At 35.0% G+C, this 23,715-nt stretch overlaps 1 protein-coding gene across 2 annotated transcripts in view; it reads right to left on the reverse strand.

The window, feature by feature from the left end:
• Nucleotides 1–23,715, reverse strand: part of Ranbp17 (RAN binding protein 17) — a 390,835-nt gene that overhangs the window by 338,745 nt on the left and 28,375 nt on the right. For both annotated transcript variants that reach the window (XM_004637026.2, XM_023721795.1), the window contains exons 3-8: nt 18,844–18,934; nt 9,974–10,140; nt 7,654–7,719; nt 6,693–6,797; nt 4,615–4,780; nt 1,206–1,279 (exon numbers count right to left, since the gene is read on the reverse strand). In XM_004637026.2, the coding sequence (XP_004637083.1) occupies nt 1,206–1,279; nt 4,615–4,780; nt 6,693–6,797; nt 7,654–7,719; nt 9,974–10,140; nt 18,844–18,934 (669 nt within the window). The remainder of the gene's footprint in view (nt 1–1,205; nt 1,280–4,614; nt 4,781–6,692; nt 6,798–7,653; nt 7,720–9,973; nt 10,141–18,843; nt 18,935–23,715) is intronic.

Consider the following 23,715-nt stretch of genomic DNA (forward strand, 5'->3'; position numbering starts at 1 on the left):
AAAAGAAAGAAAAAAGACAGAGAGAGAGAAGGAGAAAAGCAAAACATTAGGGGGCTCTGGTACCAAAAGTTGTGGTTTTAATCTCAGTACCAATATTAATTTGTTGTTCTATGGGAAGTCACCTAGCCTTTCTGGGTCCAGTTTTTGTTTTTCTGGGTCTATCTACTGAAGGCAGTATTAGTAAACTTGCACACCCCCTATAAGGATTGAGCAAGACAAGCACCATGCAGTAAGTCTAATGAATATCAATTACTATTTTGAGAACACAGCAGATGTTTTATACTTTATTTTCAATCACCAGGGGCCGGGGAGATGGCTCAGTGGAATAAGCACTTCCCTGGCAAGCGTAAGAACCTGAGTTCAATCCCTGGTTCCACAAAAAAAATAAAAAAAAATCAATCACCAGTACTTCTGTGTTTTACCCTAAAACGTAAGAAAATATAGTTTTAAGACAATTAAAAAGCAACACTGTCCTGGCTAAAAGGCTAAATAAGCACACAACTGATAGATATTTTAAATCTGAAACATCTTTTTTTCAGAAAATGGCACTAAAATTCCTCTTTATTTCTAAAAGTTTGAATATTAAACTTACAAATTTTTAACAATACAAATATATTTTAGATGTACAAAGGTGGAGCCCATAGTACACACATAGTGTATAGCAAGAATTTCAAGAATTTTGGAACATGAAATAAAATTTGATTCAAAATAAATTAACAAGAGTCATGAGTACAAGTCAAATAAGATCAACTCTGCTTTTTTTTCATGGATATCTGATGAAAGCTTCTGTCAAAGCTAAGACATACATGGAGGCAGACAGGATTGAGGAAGTATTAGAAAAAAATAAGAGAAAGAAAGGTCTGGAAGGTGTGGTTAACTGCTGGACAGGAGCCCTGTGAGAACTGACTAGGAATAAATACAAAGACTGATTAAGTTATCCTGGCTTTGGCCTTTGGCAAGAAAAAAGCAACAGTTATTTGTTCTGATCACCATTTTTAAAAAGGATGGAATGCACTGTTAACAAAATAAATAGTCTGATAGCATTGAAACAAAATACATCCTAGAAAATGTAACAATTGTTTGTGAATGGTCAAGCCAATCAAATATATATGTAGAATCTTTCCCAGTAAATACATATCATCTTTTACTTTCATTAAAAAAATCACAAATACTTTTCAATGATATAATGGATGACTTTTACTTACTAGCTGAGACAGTAGAGGTGGAAGTGAATGATACAAATTGAAGAAAAGATCCAATGTTTCTGGTTCGAGGAAAACTGAAAAAAAAAAAAATTTTTTTTTTTTTCTAATACCATTACTCTCAAGCCAGTGATAAGACATTATCATACAAACTGAGAAGTTCAACATCTTCACATGTAGCTACTCTAGTTTTGGCTATGTTAAATTCCTAGCTACTTTCCTATAAAAGATAAAATAATAGGAAAAAAAAAGATAAAATAATAGAGATAGAAATTAACCAGCTAAGATGATCCTATTTCTATGTATACCTATAGTACTACAGGATAATTTTCTATTTCATTCATATTAATATAAAGGGTTTTTTGGTTTTTTTGTTTTGTTTTTTGGCAGAACCAGGGATTGAACTCAAGCCCTTGTGCTTGCCAGGGAAGTGTTTATTCCACTGAGCCATTTCCCCAGCCAAAATATAAAGTTTAAAATTTCAAAAAGTATCAAAAAGTAAACAGTACTGAAAAGTATATAATACAAAAGCTGTACCATGGTACATTCCAAATACATACCTTTCAACATATATACATGTATTTCCAAATACTTTATACTGCTTTTTTCAATTGATTTTTTAAAATTTTAAATATTAGTTGAACTTTTATTCAGGAATATGTCACTAGCCCTATAGTTACACCTATACCATTCTCTACACAATCCATCCTTTCTCCTACTATTATCATAATTTGTGATGACATCAATTCAAAGTATTTATATTTATACTACAATTATATCACACAATCTTGTATTTTATCACCCCATCTTTTCAGTGCTTAGCTGTATATCTGTCAATAATTCTTTCCACATGCTCTGACATATTTGCAAAAATCTGTTCTTCATAGCCTTTTCCATACAACCTATAACATCACTAACCTATCATTTTCATTCTCCTACTCAGATCTCTCAGAGGCCTCAACTTGAAATAGTTGTTCCCTAATTTTGTCATACAATTGTCTCATTTATAATCGACTCATTGCCTTGTCTTTTCCTAAATTTCCTTCTATTTCATTGGCTTATACATCAAACAGCTTCCTGACTGCAAGTGCATGAGGGGTAAATTTCTAGAGGACCTGAATGCTAGAAAATGTCTTTTATCTTACACTTTTAATTTGCATCTACAAGAGCTCAAAAAATTTTTTCCCTTGAAAGTCTGAGGACAGTACTATATTGTTTTCTACCATTTTTTCTTTTTTTTAATTTATGTATTTTTGTACAGGGTCTCACTATCAGCTAGGACTCATAGTGATCCTCCTGTTTTCAGCCTCCCCAGCACTGGGATTACAGGTGTGCGCCACCATACCCATACTAGCTTTTAATACTGTTTTTGTTTAGGTTTTTTTTGTATTTTAGGGAAAGAGTCTACAGGATGTTCAGGGTCTCACTATTAGATTGGATTCATAGTGATCCGCCTGTTTACAGCCTCCCAAGAGCTGGGATTACAGGCGCGTGCCACCATGCCCAGTCTCAATTGCTGGCTCAGCACGCACCAGGAGCGGGGCTGGCACGGCAGGCTGGGGAATTGAACCCCAGGCCCCTGTGCCTGCTTGCAGGTGCTTTAATCCGCTGAGTTATTTGCCCAGCTTTTAATACTGTTATTGGGCAATCTAATTCCATTCTTGAACTCAGTGCTGTGTCGACAACACACTTTTTCCTTTCTTGTACAATACAGGGCTTTTTACCATACCCACATTATTTTTTTTAAAATGTCATGAATCTGGAGCCCAAAGTATATCTGTTTTCATTCATCTCATTGGGTACTTAGCAAGCTCTTTCAATGCAAAAGTTTATGCTCTTTATTGCTGAGAATCTTTTTGTACATTTGTTTGCAAATTTCCTTCTATTTTCTGTTCTCTGATGCAAGACCTTGTTTTATCTTCTACTACAATAAATATAAATGTATGTATTTTTCTCTTACCAAACATCTCTTTGCTTTTTACAAATTCTTTTTAATTTTTTTAAGCATTTCATTAACTTTCTCTTCTAACTCTTCTACTGAATGCAGTATTAGACAGCTACCTTTCAAATGTGGAACATTCTCTGAATTTTCACTTTTAAAACAGTATCCTATTCTTATTTCAGGAATGTATTTCCTTTGATTATCTCTCTGAAGATAGTTATTTTTTTTTAATTTTTATTTATTTATTTGAGAGAGAGAGAGAGAGAGAGAGAGAGAGAGAGAAAGAGTGTGTGGCCAGCTCGTCCCACCAGGGGGCAGGGCTGGCTGGCATGTGGTGCTGGGGGATTGAACCGCGGTCCCTGATGCTTTTGCTAAGCTTGTTCTAAGTAGGTGCTTTAGACCACTGAGCCATCTCTCCAGCCCCTGAAGATAGTTATTATACCTTTCTCAAATTCTATTCCACTTCACCTCTGTTTATATTGATTCCTTAACTTTTTCCTTAATCCTTGATATAAATGCATATTCGTAATGTAGTTGCAACAATGAATAGACATATCCCACATTTCATCCAGTTACTCAAAATAGTAATTTCTTGCAAAATTAGATGACAGTACAACTAAGAAATGTGCATTGATACATTTTGCCAATATTATTCAAATTTCCCAGTGTTACATGTATTCATGTGTATACTATGCATGTTTTTAGGCTTGCAATTTTTTATTGCATGTGTCGGCTCACAGATGAATCCATCAGTAGTCCAGACACAGCACTCAGTCCCTTTATGCTGTTCCAGTCTTTGATTTCCATATTAGAGTTTCTCACAAAATCTATGGTGTTCTACAGTATCAGGTATCCCTATATCTAAAGCATCTCCAGTTTTAAGGAAAAAAGTTCTGATCCTGGGAACCAAGGTAGTACAGAAAGGAAGAGATGACAAAAGGCAATCATCTAGCTACACATGTGGTAGATTCTGTTCAAATTATAGTCTTTTACCAGCCATTTCAGACTCATCTCCCATCTCTGATGTCAGAAGTAGCCTAGTGCTACCATTTTTCTAGGACCTAAGAGAAATAAATTAACCAATTTTTTATTGGTATTTCTCCTGTAGGAAAGTAAGTTGCAACTCAGCTGTTATTTTACTTACTCTAACTCATTTTCTTTATAACTGAAAAATATGTTGACATTTCTTGCTAACTATTGGAACCTTCTCCCAATGAAAGTTTAAAGAGTTCTTGATTTTCATACAGCAATCCTTTCTTCTGTTTAGATTCAAAATACGGCAGCTACTATGCTATAAACTGGGGAAAACATTTCAATATTGTGAATGATACCTACTTTGGGTTACAAATTATCCTGAGCTCTTTTTCAGTTGCCTAGTGAAAAAGCAGAGATGACTACATACACAGCAACTATATTGCTTAATTCTGTACCATTCTTGTTGACCAACCATGTTGCAAATTTTTTTCTTACTTGTTCTCCAGGTTGTTGGTATCTGCACTGTGCAAAGATCATCCGCAGATTCATCTGCTGAGCTGCCAATAAAGTCGAAGCTTAAGCAGTTAAGGACCAGTTTTAAGACCTGCATCACCAGATTTTGTTGACCCTGATCCTGAAGATTTAAAGGTTTAGACAATACCTGAAAGAAATAAAGTATGATTTAAATATATCAGCAAATGTTAACTTTACATATTCAAGTGACTTTATATTCAAGTAACTTCAAAGCCAAAAAAAACTTAGTAAAAAGAGATTTACAAAGTTATATTGTTCCAAATAGTAAGGAAGAATGGGAAAAGCACTATTACAAATTAACAATACACTATTTCAAATTTAATTTTATGAAAATGTTTATATTTAATTGCATAATATAGATCACCTAAAGTTGTAATAGAGGACAAACAGTCTACATAACACACATGTATGTGTACAGAATTTGTTAGTTCAATGAATGCTTTGTACAAGCTGAAAATACAACTTTCTTCAAAGAAAACTTGGCTAACTTCATGTATAAATAACCTATATTTAACTAACAAAAGCTGTCAAAACTGAGTGTGGAAGAAAGAACACCCACAAGCTTCTGGAGAGCGATTCTGGCCACCAAAATAATGTCCATTCTGCCATAACATGAAAAATTATACTTTTTAAAGATAACACAAAATACTTATTTTAAAAAAAGACATAAAACTTGGGACTCTACAAGAATATGCAAAGAAGCAAAGTGGGTTGATAGAGACAGAAATGAAACAAGACTGGCCATGAGCTGTTACTCTTTAGCTGGGTGAAAGGTTCAGGGGTGTCAATCATGCTATTCTACTCACATTTGTACAAGTTAAAATTTTTCATGCTAAAAGAAAATTTTTAAGATCATGTCTGTTAGTCTGATTTAGTGTGGCAACTACCTTGTTACTACACAAATTGAGCATCCCTAATCCCAAAATCCAAAATTCTTTGTAATCCATAACTGTTGAGCATCCACATGATACTCAAAAACAATTCAATTATGGTAAATTTCAGCTTTTAGATTTTTGGACCAGGGATATTCAACCAATAAAATCTATGCAGATATTACAGACTTTTAACACTCTAAAATCTGAAATAGATCTGGTTCCCACTATTTAGGATAAGGGAGACTCAACCTATACCACAGAAATGAAATATACTGAACTTAATTCTTTCCTTGATTCTGGTCACAAGCTGAATTTGTTACAAACTGAATAAAATTTCTGGATAAGGTCAACAATAAACCTAACATTGAAACTGATTTGGTTTAAGTCAATCTGGTCTGTGACCAGAATTGTCTAAAGAATTAAGCTAGTGAACTGAGGTACTACTGTACACAGAAACTAGTGCTTACGGAACATACTTTGGAAAATGCAGTATTATGCCAAATAACAAGCTTGAGGAATATGATGGAATCGGACCATATATTACATAAGATAGCATGAAATAACTGTGAATCAAGTGATCGCTAATGTTTAATAGGACACTATGAGAAGACAACAATATGCAATGTATTAGTTATTGTAACTGTCCTACTAACCTGTTTTGAAACTGTTTCAGTGCTATTTTCTCATTAAAATGAATAAAAAAATTTTTAAAAAAATAAGACACTATGAAACCAAAGGGGAATTCTCATCTCCCAAAAATATTAATCAAGTCAGCTGTGCTGGCTAAATGATTAATAAATTTTAATTAATGAATTATGAAAACTTACCATAATTTCATATTTTGTATGCAAAGTACAGGCAGGCAGGCAAAAAAATTAAAACAATTAGATTTTACAATTAATCTACAGTAAGAAAACAATGAAACTACTATCTAAAAACAACTTGCTAAGCTTCCTTTGGATTTCACTTCTTATACCCAGTAAATAAGCAAGGATTTCTTGGAACCAATTATAGATACGTGCAAATCTACTGTACTTAATTAAGACCATCAATAATAATTCTTTTAAAGGCAGAATTGAAGGGAAAAATCCACTTAAGTTATTTTGAGCCTCTTAAAATTTTCTTAATACCCTAATCAGTAGATTGAATTATTACATAATTTACCTCTTTTAGAAGAGAACATGCTAATACAAATATATCTTTGAGAGAAGTGTCACGAAATGAGGTAGCTATTTTCCTGTGTTTTGCTGAAGGTCTAGAATAATCAACCTAAAAAAAAAAATTAATTAGTTTAAGCAGTACTTTTCTAATTCCTCATTGAAAACAAACAGAAAATTGGTTACTTTAGATTTTGTTGTTTCATATGCATGGCTATACTGTGACTCCACATGGAATTGTTTTTAGGATACAAAAATGTATCTCTTGCACTAGCTCTGACTTTCTCCCTTTCAATATATGTATATACATACACTACATACATACACGTATACACAGATACACACATCCCATTCAGAATGAGTTTTTAAATTTAAATACTACAATTCCCTTTATTATAAACTTATTTTACAAAGTAAATAATTTTCTGCTTTTGCTCTGTCCAGAACCACACTAAGCACAAAAACAGGAGCAGGTTAAATTTTTTTTTTCCGCTACTGAGCTCATAAAAGCAATATTGGAGAGTGGAATAGCTTCTGAAAACTCTTCTTGTACAGGATGAAAATTTCAGCTAGATAGTCACTAAGTCCCAAGAGGCCTTTTTTTTGATAAATCTTGGTGTGTGTATCCACTCTCAAGGAGCAATTCACCAAACCACTTGTCTTCTATTTGTAAGTATATAAAAGTTTCTATTTTGCATTTATGTTTTCTAGTTACCATATACACAGAAGATGAAAGGAAAATTTTCTAAGTACCCATGGAACAAGGAAATGTCTAATTCCCTGTTCCTTGTAGTACTTTATACTGCTGTTGATATTTTCAATAACAATGGAAGTATTACACTATTTAGCTATCCTCTCAATAAAAGAAACTTTATTAGTCAGAGTTTTATCCCACACACTTTGTCACAAATAAAAGAAACAGCATTACTTAAACAAATTTCATACCTCCATTAAATAGAAAGGCTTACCAGATTCATTTCCTGAGTCAATTCAGAAAGGATTATTACTCCTATTACACAGTGTTCCACAGTGCCCTTTGGAGAAAATAAACATTGGAGACATGATTGGTTTTTAATGTATAAGGAAAATAGTATTTATAAAATATTATGAAGAATTAAATAACAAAATATCACATTTATTTAATGTCTTAAAATATGTAGAAAAAATCACTATTAGTTCTACAAGTAAAAGAATTTCAAGTTTTAAAGAATAAATTTGAATATAGAGGGTTGAATGGCAAAATGCTCACCTACCTTAGAACTACATGATACTCTATAAAAATATTATAAATATGCTTGAAATTTACTGTGACAGCTACATTCAATATATAATAAGGAGCTTTAAAACTAATTCAAATCTTTTTATCTTAAATTAGGTAAGATTACATAGGTCCTTTTAATTTCATTCAATCATGCATATGCATGAGTTTGTTATATAGTTATACAGAAGGCATCTAAAGTACAAAATGCAGTAGAATACATACATAGCTACCAATATGGTGAACAATTTCATAGCTTCTTTCATGTTTTAATTTAATCAGCCTCTAATTTAATCTCAAAATTTTCCTGAATATTAAAATTTTATATGCATATTACTAACAAACTGCCCTATTACAAAATCACAGTGGAAGTATAAGAATAATAAATGTTACATCAAATTACAATGCAATTATACAAAAACAGTAATACTTTTCAAGTCTTAGAGTTGGTTATCCCTTCACCTATCACAGAATTCCAGTAACATTACTCTCAGTAGATATAATTAAGTTCAAATTATCTAACAACAACAACAATAGAACAAAATAAATGTACCAGAATTTCTGTATTTCAATTCTCTATGAATTTCAGGATAGTCACGGTACCCTAATGGGTACCCTGACTATGCTCCAACTTTCCTATTCACTGAAACATTCATCTTCTATGCATATTAGGTCAATAACTGCTCTCTGACCAACTACTGGTCCATGAACCCACTGGCAGTCCATTCATTCAATTCTTATATAAAAAGTGGTCTGGTACTGGCCCTAACAACAACAACAAACACATACCACAATATACCACAGCTAAATCACTAAGTACACTGTTAGGTCAGAGGCATTTTTCTCATAGCAATTTTTTAATCGATGAATGAAATATTAAGTTTGTTTACAATCTGCATACACTCCTTAACTTGTAGCACAAAAGCAATGTGAACAGCATTGCCTTAGATGAAAGTCTTCTGGGTATGCACATAGAAAGGAAGTACTTAAATATGTCTGGAGTGTGACCCCATAGGAACTACAACAGAGAAAAAAAGATGCTCAACAGTTTAGGTCACTAGGAACCAACTATGTAGTACTATTTCTGCTCTGCAGTATAAGATTGAATCACATCTTACACAGGGGTTAAATTTTAAAATCACTATAGTACATGAAAAACAAAATCTCAGAAAGTTCAAAGTACCCCTCATCACTAACACATCAATTTAGAACCAATTTTTACCAACTGCCAGTTTTTCTTTAAGAATTGTAACAGGTCACTGCCTCTTCAGCTGAATACCTAGCTAAAGTACCCTTGTTGCAATTAGTGATAGTCTGTACGAAGAAATTATCTTTCAAATAAGTGAACTGTCCTTGGAAAAGTCATATAGGAACCAAGTGCAGATTCAGAATTTCCTGTATCATCCTAGGCCATGTAATCACCATGTGGAATGGCAGGTGGAATCCCTGGCACAATCTCATCTCCTCTTATCTTCCAATTCAAATATATAAATTTATGTAAGTTAAATATTATATATGAATATGCTATGTCTTAAATAACATAGGGTGAAAAATATTTGAGAAAACAATATAATCAATGTGGTAGAGTATGCAACATCTTTTAAAAATTCTCAGATGACTCAAACTACTATTTCTATACTAAATCATTGTATGACCTTAAGTAAGTTCTTTAACTTTTCTAAACCTTGGCTTTCTCATTTACAAAATGAAACCCATTTGACAAACTGACGAAAATTAGATAACATATAAAAATCATTATATAGCTTGTATATATGAAGTGCATATATATATATGAAAAAACATTAATATCAGAAATTAGAAAACGTGATTATTTGCATTTTTCTACTGTGAAAGTTATATAACAGCATGATTTGTATCTGCTGACAATAAATAATAAAGGATCTAAGGATAAACGATAATAAATATGGTACTTCCTGCCAGAAAACAAACTATGTAACTTTAAGAACAGCAATATTCTAAACTAAAATATCAAGTGATGACACTGTGATAATGGAAAAATGTCTTCAAACCTGAAGAAACTTCTTCACATCAGCAATAATTTCTCTGAAGATAAACTGGTCTTTCTGAACTTCAAACCATCCCAATTTAGTAATTTTAGCAATGACTTGAATGAGAGCTTGGATGACAAAGGGTGCCAGCTTAGGTTGTGATGCCACGTAATTCAGAATGTAGTTTCCTGTACAGAAAATATTCTGCGATCATTTGGGCTTTCAAGAAACAAAATGTGACTCATGTGAAGAAAAAGAGGAAGCAATGACAGGCTCTTTGACAAATGGTTAACTCTTTTCCTCAAAATATATTCTTTTTCTCATTTTAATTTATTTATTTTAAAGAGAAAAATAAAAGAAAAAAACATTTAAAACAATACAGAATTTCAAAACAAAGTAAGAAATCAATAATGGTTGTTATATTGTATATTGTTATCTTCAAAGCAGTTGTTTAGATTACCAGATATAAGCAGGTATAATTGGTCAAAAAACTTTAAGCATTAACTATTCCTAAAAATAAACCAATAGAAATTAGTAGTATAATTATCTTAGCTACTTTGTATATACATATATTATTTTTTCCCTCCCTTTTTTTTTCACCTTTCCCTTGCAATTTCTTTCCCTTCCACAGTATCTATTGTACCTTTCAGATTTATTTACTCTTTCCTTTTCTTACATTAGGGAGACATTATGATAGTTACACACGAGTCTGATTTATTTCACTTATGAGTACAGTTATAGTCAATTCTTCTATAAAACCTGTTTCAAAAAAAAAAATCTGTTCTACTGCATTTGATATATCAGGGATAATTTGAGTATAACAGAAGATTACTTTGTTCTCCATGACCCAAAAAAAGGCAGATAAATAAAGAAAACTGAAAACAGGACAAATGAATAAGCAACACACAAAACACCTAAGTCTCAAACATCTACTAGCTACCTAATTTCATGTCATGTATTACCAGACATACTCAACCTCATCTGGTATTATAATTTTGCATTCTATATTGGATAACCTCCCTTCCACCCCTTCACAGTAATTCAGAAGCTGGAACTCTTATGAAAGGTTGTACAAACTTCAGATCTTATTCAGAAAAAGTACCATATTCGTAGTATTATTTAGGCATTTCTTAACTATTTACTGCATGCAAAACTGTACTTTTTTAATTAAATTTCTAGTTTTATAAAAACTAGAAAAACACTGGCAAAATTTTGAGTTGTATTAACATAATGTCACTTCTCTAATAAGCCCAATAGTTTTTATTATATAACACTATATTAAGTCAAAGAACACATAATGGTATGTTATAGCAAAACTAACTATACACTATCCTGTTTAAGTGCATAAATATACAAATAGCACAGTATGTTAAAGAAACACACAAATTAAAGCTCACATGAGGAGAATAGTAATCCTTGGAATAAAGCTAACAGCAAATTCAGTTTCACCTAGTTAACAAAATATGCTTTGATGGAAACATCTTCAAATTTCAAAAGCACTTTTTAAAATGAGCTATAACTTATTCCTAACATAGTTTAAGATCTACTATGAAGAAAGAAAGGAAAAAGGAGAAGACAGGAGGCAAAAAAGACAAGGAATATGAAACAAAAGGAACCAACCACAAGAAGATCAAGACAAGGTTATGAGGCAGAGATGTAGTGAAGAACTGAAACCTTTATGCACTACTGATGAGAATGCACGATGGTATAGGCTCTTAGAAAAACAGCTGAGAAATTTCTTCAAAAGTTAAGCACAGCTGGGCCTGGTGGCACATGCCTGTAATCCCAGCATTCAGGAGGCTGAAGCGGAAGGATCACTGTGATTTTTGAGGCCAGGCGGGCTACAAATTGAGTTCAAGGTCAGCCTGAACTGGATACTGAAACCCTGTCTCAAAAAGACAGAAAAAAAAAAAAGAAAAAAGAAAAGTTAAGCCCAAACTTTCCTGATAACTAAGCAATTCCTCTTCTAGGGATCTATTCAAGAAAAATGAAAAACAGGTCTACACATGGAAAGACTTGCATATAAATGTTTATAAGATAATGACTCACAGCAGCCAAAAAGCCAAGCAACCAGTAAGTTTATCAACCAGTGAATAAGATGTTCTATAGTTACACAAAGGAATTTTATTCTGAACTGTAAACAAACGAAATACTGATACACACCACAGCATGAAGAAAACTCAAAACATTTTGCTAAGGAAAAGGAGCCAGACACAAAAGGCTACACATTATACGGTTTTATTTATATGAAATGCCCACAAAAATTAATGTTAAAAACAAAACACGTTAGAAGTAGGAGGAATTAGAGCAACACAGGCTATAAATGAAAGGTAGGATCTTTTTCTAGTGATGAAAATATTCTAACACCAAATGATAATAACACTCATACATTTGTAACTTTACTAAAAGTCATTAATTGCACACATAAGACAAGTTGATTTTATGATAGGATATATTACACCTCAATACATAAAGATGTTTGAAAAACGAAAGGGAGGGAGAAAGCATAACTACATACATAATTATACGTACCTATACATAATGCATACTTATATAACTATGCTGTTATCTGAACAAAAGATAAAAAAGACAGCATTCCAGTTTAGGGGAACGACTTAAGAAAAGGAACTAATGAAGAAATGAGTTAGAAAATAGTGTCACAGTCTCAGAGAACCTAGGATGAAAGGAAATTCTGAGATATGTAGAGTGGGACCTTATAGAGAAGGACTGACAATCTTGAGGTTGACATAATAGAAGTGTGACTGTGAAGCCCCTTATTCATATTTTCCATTTAACTCTTATTATAATGAAATGTCAGTGTAATACTATATCATACCATGACAAATGCTCTAAAAAAGAAACAACAAAGGTAAGTTAGACTAAATAATCCATTTTTTGTTTGAAATTGTCTTATGTATTGAGTTTCTTCAGTCAAACTTCATTCCTTTTTTCAAAAGGTTGGGAGTACAAATGCTCCTCAATTTATGATGAGGTCACAGCACAATAAAACCATCCCAATTTGAAAATAGCAGTTGAAATTTCACTTAATAAATCTAACCCACACAAAAAAATCACAGCTTAACACCACAGCACACTGCAGGGCATCGACTATTTATCCTGGGATTTCATGGCTGACTGGAAGTGGAAGCTCACTGCTGCTGCTCAGTATCACAAAAGAATATTATACCATATATCACTATCCCAGGAATGTATCAAAATTGAAAGTACAGTTCCCACTGAATGCTGCTTATGCCTCACAGTAAGATTAAAAAAAAAAAGTCAAGTCACAGTAAGGTAAGGAACATTTGTACTCCTACTTCTAAGAAAAGTTTCCAATTTAAAAACATAAGTCAAATAAATCATCTGAATGCTTATCTCTATTAAAGAAATTAGAACAATAATTAATAGTCTTCCAAAACAACACCATGCCCAGATAGGTTCACTAGTGAGCTCTACCAAACATTTAAGTAAGACATTGTACTATTTCTCTATAACATTTTCCAATAGATAAGAGAAAAAATCTTTCCTATTTTACAAGGCCAATATTACCTTAATACCCAAATTAAAGATGTTACAAGACACCTGCAGGCCAATTATCTCTCATGAACAAAGATGTAAAAATCATTAACACTACATTAATCATCTACAAACTAAACCCAACAATGTATAAAATGAATTAAACACTACGATAAAATGGGATTTATCCCACGTATGCAAAGTTGGTTCAACATTCAAAAGTCAATTAACAGGCCAAAGAATAAAAATCATACAATGGTATCAACAGATGAGGGTAACACATTTAATGAAAATATAACAACCCATCGTGATTAAAAAAAAAACTTAGCAAACTAAGAATAGAAAGGGATTCCCCAACTTTATGAACATTTGTTAAAAAAAAAAAACTAACATAATATTTATATTATATTTAAAAGTTTCCTAAGATCAGGTATAAGACAAGATGCACTCTTTAATCTTCACCACTGCTTTTCAACATTATTTGCAAGACGTATCTACTGTAAATGGGACAGGAAATAAAAGGCAGATAGGTGTGAGAGTTAACCAATTATGTCAACTTGAGTAGGAAACACCCAACTAACTTGGATCAGCATACTTCTGGATGTAGAAGACCAACCCTAAAGATGGTTGTCACCAGAGGGTATAAAAGGAAAATGGAGAAAAAAGGCTTCTGTTTCTTCAGCAAAGCTCCATTCTTCGCCTTCAACATGGATGCTGTCTTCTGGCTTCCAATGCAGACTCTTAAGCCTTCCTGCAAATACTCTTCCAATTTCACACTGACCTGTGGGCCTACTGATATGGACTCCCACTGGACACTACAGCAGGCTCCAGGCCTTTGATTGGATCCTTTGGATCTCTAGTGCACAGACAGTCCTTCTGCATTCTTCTTAGCTGACCCTGTGGGCAGCCATTGTAAGCCAATCTTGTAAATTCTTATATATTTGTTTATCTTGCATTAAATCTGTTTCTCTACTAAGCACTAACTGATATATTCTGGTACCAGAGAAATGAAGTTGTTGTTGTAACTATACCTGGCCATGTGGTTCAGGAGTCTTTGGAACTGGCTTGCAGGAACAGTCTGCAAAGGTGTGAAGATGTTAGCTAAAAAAGCAGTCCTGAATTTTTTTTAAGCTGGTCAGAGCTCAGAAGACCAGAATACTGATAGAAATGCTGCTGGCAAAGACCAGATTCAGGAGGTTTCTACTGGGAAGAACTATACTAAAGAAATTAAAGAAATTTGGACTCCACAGCACTTGTGTTTTGCTTTGGTAGAAAATTTGTCTGCATTTTGCTTGTATCCAGACTTTGCCTGAAATGGACATTAAGTATGATGAACTAATCTGGCAGGAGAAATTTTAGGCCAGTCTAATGTTGAGGTAGTGGCTTAGCTACTATTGGGGGCTTTTACCTAAATATATATTAAGAATTAAGAGCAAAGTATGCAACATGATTTAAAACATGAGTTTTGGCCAGAAACAAAGTGCAATAAAGTTGACAACTGCAAAGATGGAGAACTTAATTGCTGAGAAGGAACAGAACAATAGAAAAGACAGCCTGAGGACATTACAAGAACCAGAAGGACTCCAGTCTTTATAGCCTGTTATGGTTTGTGTCTAGTTGTCCCCTCAAAGCCTCAGGTAGTCATGGAAGGGCTTCTGGAGTTTATGATTCATTACTGTGGGTGTGGATGTTGCACTTGCCTTGGGGCAGGTAATCTGTATTACAAATGTAAAGAGGGGAGAGAGGCTAGCTAGCTGCCAGAGCTGCTGCCACTCCCTTTTGTTTTCTGCTCTTTGCCAGGGTTATGAAAGGTTGCTCTTAGCCATGTACCACTCTCCCTTGGAGCCAGGTGAGTATCCGCTCTGCCTTAGAGCCAGCTGAGTATAGACTGAAACCTCTAGTAACTGTGAGCTAAATAAACTTTTCCTTCCCTGATTTTGAGTGTGGGTTATCTGTCCCAGAAATGAGAGAAGAGTAACTGAGACACAGCCACAAATTGTCAAAGTGAAAGACTTTGCATTGAGAAGAGAGCAAGCCCCAGAGCACTGTGTTCCAGAATGGCAGTGGCCTAGGGAAATTATTACCTGGAATTTGATTCCTAGTGTTAAGCAATCCAGACACTCAATCGATATAACTAAGAGAGAAGGAAGCCTGACTACTGCTCCAGGTGGCAACAGATCCTGGCATCAAATACGTGGTGCTGGTATTAGATGCATGCAGAATGCAAGAGTTGTGGGGTCATGAAGACTTCCACCCTGATTTCCGAAGGCCAGAGAGACCAGGCAGTGTGTCCCTCAGGGCAGTGTGTGAAGTTGTGAGTGTAAAGTCAAAGGTGTAGTGCAGATCTCAGAAGATTACAGAAACTCGGTGCACATATCATCTGAAGAAAGCTGTAAAGAGTAATCAAAGTCAGCCCAAGAGAGAAGCCATGGAACCTACAATTTCCGGAAGTGTCATAGGGGTGGGCCACCTTTGGAATTCTCAACTTGCCACAGACTGCCAGGGATGCCGGACACAGAACAAAGGAATGTAAGGTTTGCTCTGCTGGATTTTTGGTCTTGTTTTATTCCCATTTCTTTCTAACTCTCTTTTTGTACCTTTTCTAACAGGAATGTATCTTGTGCCATTGTATGTTAAAAGTGTTAACTTTCTTTTCATTTGTACAAGGGCTCACAGTTAAGAATCTGCCTTAAATCTCAGTCAATACTTTAGATTTGGATTTTTTGGCAATGCTAGAGCAGGACTTTGGCAACTCTTAGAGATGAACTGAATCACTTTTACAAAAAGGGAATAGTCTTTATAAAAGGGCTAAGGGCAGAATGCTATAGCATGTATCTAGATGTCCTGCAAAAGCCTCATGTGGCCATAGGAGGGGTTTTGCAGAGGTGGCTGGATCTCAGATGCATGATGCTACAAATAAGTGTGTGATGATAGGAATAAGGGAGCCTCACCCTGGGTGTGAGCACTATCTGTGGGTAGCCTGGATGCAATATAAAGGACATAAAGAGGGCTGCTGCTGTCACTTGCTGTTCCTTGCTACTACATTACTTGCTGCCTTCTGCCTGCCATACCATAAACTGTTTCTCCTCTTTGATGTCCCTGTTCCATGCTGCCCTGCCAGGAGCCAGCTGACTATACACTGAAACCACAACGAACTGAGGCAAAATAAACTTTGTTCCTTTAACTTTGAGTGTTGGTATTTCTTCTCAACAATAAGAAAAATAACTAAGATAAACTTACAAAGGAAGAAATAAAACTATGTTTGCTCATAGTTGACATGCTTACCACATAGAAAATTCAAAAGAATCAACAACAACAAATCTTAAAAGATAATACAGAACAAGATTATAGGATACAATGTTAATATACGAGTTAATTGCATTTCTATATCAACAATCACCAAGTATAACTTCAAATAATAAATAGTATCATTGATACAGCACCCAAAATGAAATAGGCATAAATTTACTAAAATATGAACAAGATCCATGTAAAGACATATGTGTCAAATCTATTTTTAAAAAAAATAAAAGCAGATCTAATTGAATGGTTAAAATCCAGAATACTGGCAACAAATGTTGGAAGAATATAGAGTATCAAACATCTATTCATTGGTTGGTAGGAATACAAAATAGGGACATTTTGGAAGACAGTTTGACAGCTTCTTAAAAACATAACATATCTCATGTGATCATCAATCATGTTCCTGGGTATTTATCCAAGAAAACTGGAAACATGTCCCAACAAAAAAACTGCATATGGATGTTTATAGCAGCTTTATTCACAACTGTCAAAATGTGGAAGCAACCAAACTTTTGTTAAATGGATAAACTGTGGTATATCCACACCATTAAATATTATTATAATTCAGAATTTAAAAAGCAATGAGCTTATCAAGCCATAAAAAAAACAGAGGAAGTCTTGGCACCTTAGCAAATTAAAGAAGCCAATTTGTAAAGGTTACATATTATAGGCCTCCAATTATATGACATTCTGCAAAAGCAAAACTACAGAATAGTGGCTGGGAGACAGAGTGGGAGAACAAGAAGATCAGAAGAAATTTTTAGGGCAGTAAAACTATTCTGTATATTATATTGGTAGATATGTCACTATACACTGTCAAAATCCATAGAATGATACAAGTGAATCTTAATGTAAGCTCCAGACTCTGAATAACCAGGATGTGTCAATACAGGTTCATCAATTGTGATAAATGTACTACTCTGCAGGAGGATGGTGATAGTGGAGAAGTCTATGCATGTTACATCAAAGAATATCCAGGAAGTCTGTACTTTCTGCTCTATTTTGCTATGAGCCTAAAGAACTCTTTAAAAATTAAGTATACTTAACCTATGTATATGTAAATGTCAAATAAACAAACTCATAAGTTATGTGACTTAGGTTTCTACCATCAGAATGCTTATTGTTAAAGAATTTCTTTTGCTTTTCTTAAGCATACAAATTGATGAGTATATGGATAAATCCTCTAGGTCTTCTAAAGTATCTAAGACTTACAGTACTTAGGAAACTAGTAGGCTAACATATGGGGCAAATGATGTAATAATGTGTGAATTCAATAATTCAAATTTGAGCTTAAAAATCCATAATATATATGGTAATTTTTCTGATGTAGAAATATAATCATGTTATCTGGAAGATGAAGAATAAAAATGAGTCAACAGTCTATATTATGAACACAAAAAAGAAAAAAAGCTACAGTTCAACTACAGTTTTACCCATACAAAATACTAACATACATAAACAAAAAATCCTAAAGCATATTACTTCTGAAAACTATATGTGCTATTTTATAGAATCAAAGTTTCAACTACAGCACTGTCTGACTACTGCTTATACATATACAAACTGTCTTCTTAACAAATGGGAGTCTACTTTTGATTTTGCCTGTATCCCTATTGATTCTAATGTAGCATCCTGAGAAGTGCTAGAAAGTTGACAACGTCCAGTCACTCAGTTCATATCTACTTAAGATAATGTTAAGAGCCTAAACCTCAGGAAGACTGGGATTTGAATAATGGTTTCACCATTTCTTACCTGTGTGCTATTGGGAAATTTACAGAGCCTATGAAATCTAATTTCCTCATCTACAAAATGAGGATAATGAATGAATTTCTTTCAAAACAAGTCCAAATCTTAGCAAATATGAAACACACTGAAATATGTTATTATTAAATTAAATACCTCTTGGATTTTACGTTGTTCTCTATATCACATTCTTATCACCAGATGAATAAATGAAACTCAACTAATTATCTTTAGAAAATAATATGAACAAATAATTTGTACGCCTAATAGTTTAGCACTTTATATAAAAGGAAAAGCGCAATTTAGTAAACAACATATAAACCACTTACTGATATCTATCCTCTGTTCGATAGGTAAAGGACTGATTCGGCTGGTAAGTTTTGAAAGACATGTTGCTGCAAGGAGCTGAGCATAGGAGGTCTGGAAAGAATAATTAAAGAGTTTTTTTTTTATTATTACCACAAATAAAATTAGATTAATCAAATTATGATAGCAATTTTTTTCTAAGCAAACATGAGAATTCTGGTTTTCTAAACTGGTAGAGCTATAAAGGATGCAACATATTTCAGATATCTATATCCAAATGTACACACACACACACACACACACACACACAGAGGGATCATTAGTTTGTTCAAGAAGAGATGTCCATCTCAACAACAGAAAGTAATTAGGAAAAATACATGACTATGAGCAAGTCCACATAAAATATTCTTACCATGGTCTACACAATTCTGCATAACTTTACATCTGTCTCTTAAAATTTTTCTTCTCCCTGTCTTTACTATGCTCTGACCATGATAGCTTTTCAGTTCCTTTAGATGCCATCCCCACCCTGACTTCTATGTTCCTCAGATTTATTCCTGATTGTGCCCTCTGCCTCCAATTTGCTGAATCACATATTCAACAAATATTTATCCTTCAAAATTCAGCTGGTATTCATTCCACTTTTAGGAATTTATTATGAAGATACTACTTCTGTTTTTTTCCCCTCTCTACACTATAGTTGGATAAACTATTGGCTATGGACCAATCCTGCCTGTTTTTCTGTCATCTCTGAACCTAAAATATCTTTTTTTTTTTTTTTAATGGAACCAGGGATCGAACCCAGGACCTTGCACTTGCCAGGCAATCACTTATTCCACTGAGCTATCTCCCTGGTGCCTAAAACAACTTTCTTTTTTACTTAGTTTTACACAGTTGGGAGGAAAAATTAAGAATATATGTGACATGTAAAAAATACATATAAAATCCAAATTTTAGTCTATGCATTTTATTAAAACACAGCCATGCTCATTCATTTACACACTATTTACAGTTGCTTTCAAACTTCCTGTATCCCACTGCTGTTCAAAGCACTATAAAGTGATACAGTGGTAAGTGTCTAGTGCCTACAGTGTCATAGATATCACCCTGACATGACATGTACCTTTCATTACTACCTATGTATATCCATCATATCTAAAAAAGGTAAGATTATAACAGCTTCAAATGTCTACTTTTTAAGGCACACTACTGAATTAGATGACAAAGTAATGTACTCCTTAAGTAAGGATGCTATCACTGTCCCCATGTTTATTATCAAACTATTGATCATAATATTCTCAATTCACATACAATAGAAAAACTAGAAAATATGCAACAGACTATTTCATCACAGAATTTCCTTATTAAAAAAAAAGTGCAACCAAAGTTTCCAAACGGCTCATTTTTAGCTAAGAAAGGAATACCACTTAACAAGAATGTGTTAATTAAATCACTATTGTTTTATTATAGCACCAGTTATATATGCAGAGAAAATAAATGCTCAAAGCACTGATGACAATGAAGCAACATCAAAAGTCAATATAGGTGAGTGTGTGGGAGAGCATCCACCTACCCTGTGCCAGCAGGACCTGCCCGTCCCAGCCAAGGTGCAGCATGGGTGGGACCCTCTTCCACCCCCTAGGGGCCCCCAACTCTCCACAGCAGCCCCACCCCGCCCGCCACGTGAGAATTTCTGCCGCATTCTAGGGACCCTTGGACCAGTCTTAGCAGGGACCAGTGAGTGTGTGGGAGAGCTTCCAGCTATCCTGCGCCTGCGGGACTTGCCAGTCCCAGCATAGGCGCAGCGTGTGAGACCCTCTTTCATCCCCTTGGGCCCCCCCACCACTCCGCAGCACCGCCCCCACCCCGCCAGCCACGTTCTAGGGATCCCCAGATCCACTCCTAGCCCAGGCCCCCTGCGTGTGTGGGAGTGCTTCCAGCCATTCTGCGCCAGCGGGACCTTCCGATCCCAGCCCAGGCAGAGCGTGGGTGAGACCCTCTTCCACCCGCTAAGGACACCCCCTACCACTCCCCAGCACCCCAACCCACCCTGCCCACCCAGTGAGAATTTCTGCCCCATTCTGAACACCCAGATCAAGTCCTTGCCCAGGCCCGGTGAGTGCGTGGGCAAGCTGCCTCTCCTCCCTACTCCACTTGTGCCCTCCAGACTCAGCTCAGGCCTGGCATACAGACCTGGGGTGAAACCATTCAGCTGCAATCCCTGCAGAGAGAGTAGGGGACAGAAACACCCAGCTAGTCCAGAAGCACAACATCTTGCCAGAGGGGCACAACAGGTTCACTCCCAACGGCAGCAGCAGGAAGGAGCTGGGCACAACAGCCAGACCCAAGCCAGGCACGGCTGGAGAGATACAAACTTTGTACATTTGCACCTGAAGTTCAGTAGGTGCTAAGGTTATAACTGCACCAAATCTCTGCAACGAAAGTCAGAAGACAGTGCTACACAAAATGCCAAGAGAAGGAACAAATGCAATCTTAGAACCCAAGCCCACTCATAACAAGTGCAGAGGACACTAACAAAAAACAAGGAATCACACAGCTGAAATCAATGAATCAACGGCTTCTGAAATAAAGAAACACCTGCAGAAAGGTATAGAGGAACTCAGATGGGAAATGAAAAAAGAAATCCCTGAATTCATAGTATCTGCAGTAAAGAACCAAATGCAGAAACATATGGAGAAAACAGAATGCCCACTGAGAACAAGTCCAGAGGGCATTAGCTCAGCTCAAATGTATGAATTAATAGCATCGAAGTAAATAAACAACAGCAGAAAGTCATAGAGGAATTCAAAGCGGAATTCTTTTCTACTAGCTCAGCTCAAATGTACGAATTAATAGCGTCGACAGTAAATAACAGCAGAAAGTTATAAAGGAACTCAGAGAGGAATTTTCTGAAAGAAGAATTCTCGGAACTCGTAGTATCTGAGGTAAAGAATCAACTACAAAAACAAGTGAGGAAAACATATCTGAAAAAAAGCTGCAGTAAAAGAATTAATAACTGTTTCTAAAGAAGACATTGAGGGGCTGGAGAGATGGCTCAGTGGTCTAAAGCACCTACTTAGAACAAGCTAAGTTAAGCAAAGCAGAGGGACCACAGTTCAAACCACAGCACCACATGCCAGCCAGCTCCGCCCCCTGGTGGGCTAAGCTGGCCACACACAGACACAGAATAAATAAATAAATAAATAAATATTAAAAATAAAAGAAGACATTCATAAAAAAATAGAGGAGATTAGAAAAATGACAGATTCCTTGAATGAGCAATACAGGAAAGAAATAGATCGCATGAAGCAGAGCCAAAGAAATATAGAGGAATTTAAAATCTCAGTCACAAGCTTGCAAAACTGTTTAAGTAAAAGTGAAGACAGAGTTTCAGATCTTGAAGATGCTGGGGCAGCTAGTAAAAAGGTAAGTCTCCTAAAAACAACTAGGATGCAGGAAAAAATAATCCGTCACCTGCAAGATGATGCAAAGATGAACAATGTGAGACTAAAAGGCATCAATGAGAAAGGAGTAAAAATAAAGGACAAAAAATATGGGCAGAAGTAATAGCAGAAAACTTCCCAAATATGAGGAAATAATTTGACATTCAGGTAACCGAAGCATACAGAATGCCAAGTAACCTCAACCCAATTAAAAACACACCAAGACATATAATACTCAAGATTCCAGAAATTCAGCTCAAAAATAACATACAGAAGGCCGCTAGAGAAAAGCAGTGGATCACATTAAAAGGAAAACCCATCAGAATCACGAACCATGAAGGCAAAAAGAGCATGGAACAGAGTACTTCAAGTTTTCTATGAAAACAAATTCCAGCCCAGACTACTATACACTGCAAAATTCTCTTTCAAGTTTGATGGAGAAGTGAAATACTTTCAAAACAAAGAACAACTAAAGAATTTCATAATGACGAAGCCAACCCTACACAGGCTACTGAAAGATGTTCTAGAGACGTACCAAAATCATCAGAACTCCACGAATGAGATCAGAAGCAACCAACGAAATAAGGCAAGCAATTAAACACAGGAGAAAAATGAGGAAATGACAACAGGTAAATAACATGTCAAACGTAAGTCAATATATTTAAATTATAATCCTCAATGTAAATGGACTCAATTCACCAATTAAGAGAAATAGACAGGCACAATGGATTAGGAAACAAAATCCAACAATGCTGTAGACAAGAAACACATTTAACTCATAAAGACATTCATAGGCTGAAAGTCAAAGGATGGAACACAGTATTACATGCCCCAGCACCCGAGAAAAAAGCAGGAGTAGCACTCCTATTCTCAGACACTCTCAACTTCAAACCCACAATGATCAAGAAAAATAAAGAAGGCCACTATATACTGGTTAGGGGAAAAATTCAAGAGAAGGAGGTAACACTCATAAATATATATGCACCAAACACAGGAGCACCCAACTATATAAAGCAAACCTTAATGGACATGAAAAATCTAATATCCAATACCACAAACGTAACAGGAGACCTTAACACCCCCTTACCCCAAATTAGGTCAACCACACAAAAACTTAGCAAAGAAACAACAGAACTGAACAACAGCTTGAAACAAACAGACTTGATGGACATATACAGAGTGTTCCACCCAAACACAGCTAAATACACATTTTTCTCATCTGCACATGGGTCATTTTCTAAAACCGACCACATATTGGTCCATAGGTCATGCTTAAGTATATGCAAGAAAACAGAAATTATCCCATGCACATTATCTACCACAGTGCAATGAAACTGGAAATAAATGACAAAAGAAACCAGAAAAAATCCCTAAATACATGGAAATTAAATGACACCCTACTCAGCAACCAATGGGTCACAGATAAAATTAAACAAGAAATACAACAATATC

This window comes from Octodon degus, unplaced genomic scaffold, assembly GCF_000260255.1.
Source record: "Octodon degus isolate 3935 unplaced genomic scaffold, OctDeg1.0 scaffold00085, whole genome shotgun sequence".
Taxonomy (NCBI): domain Eukaryota; kingdom Metazoa; phylum Chordata; class Mammalia; order Rodentia; family Octodontidae; genus Octodon; species Octodon degus.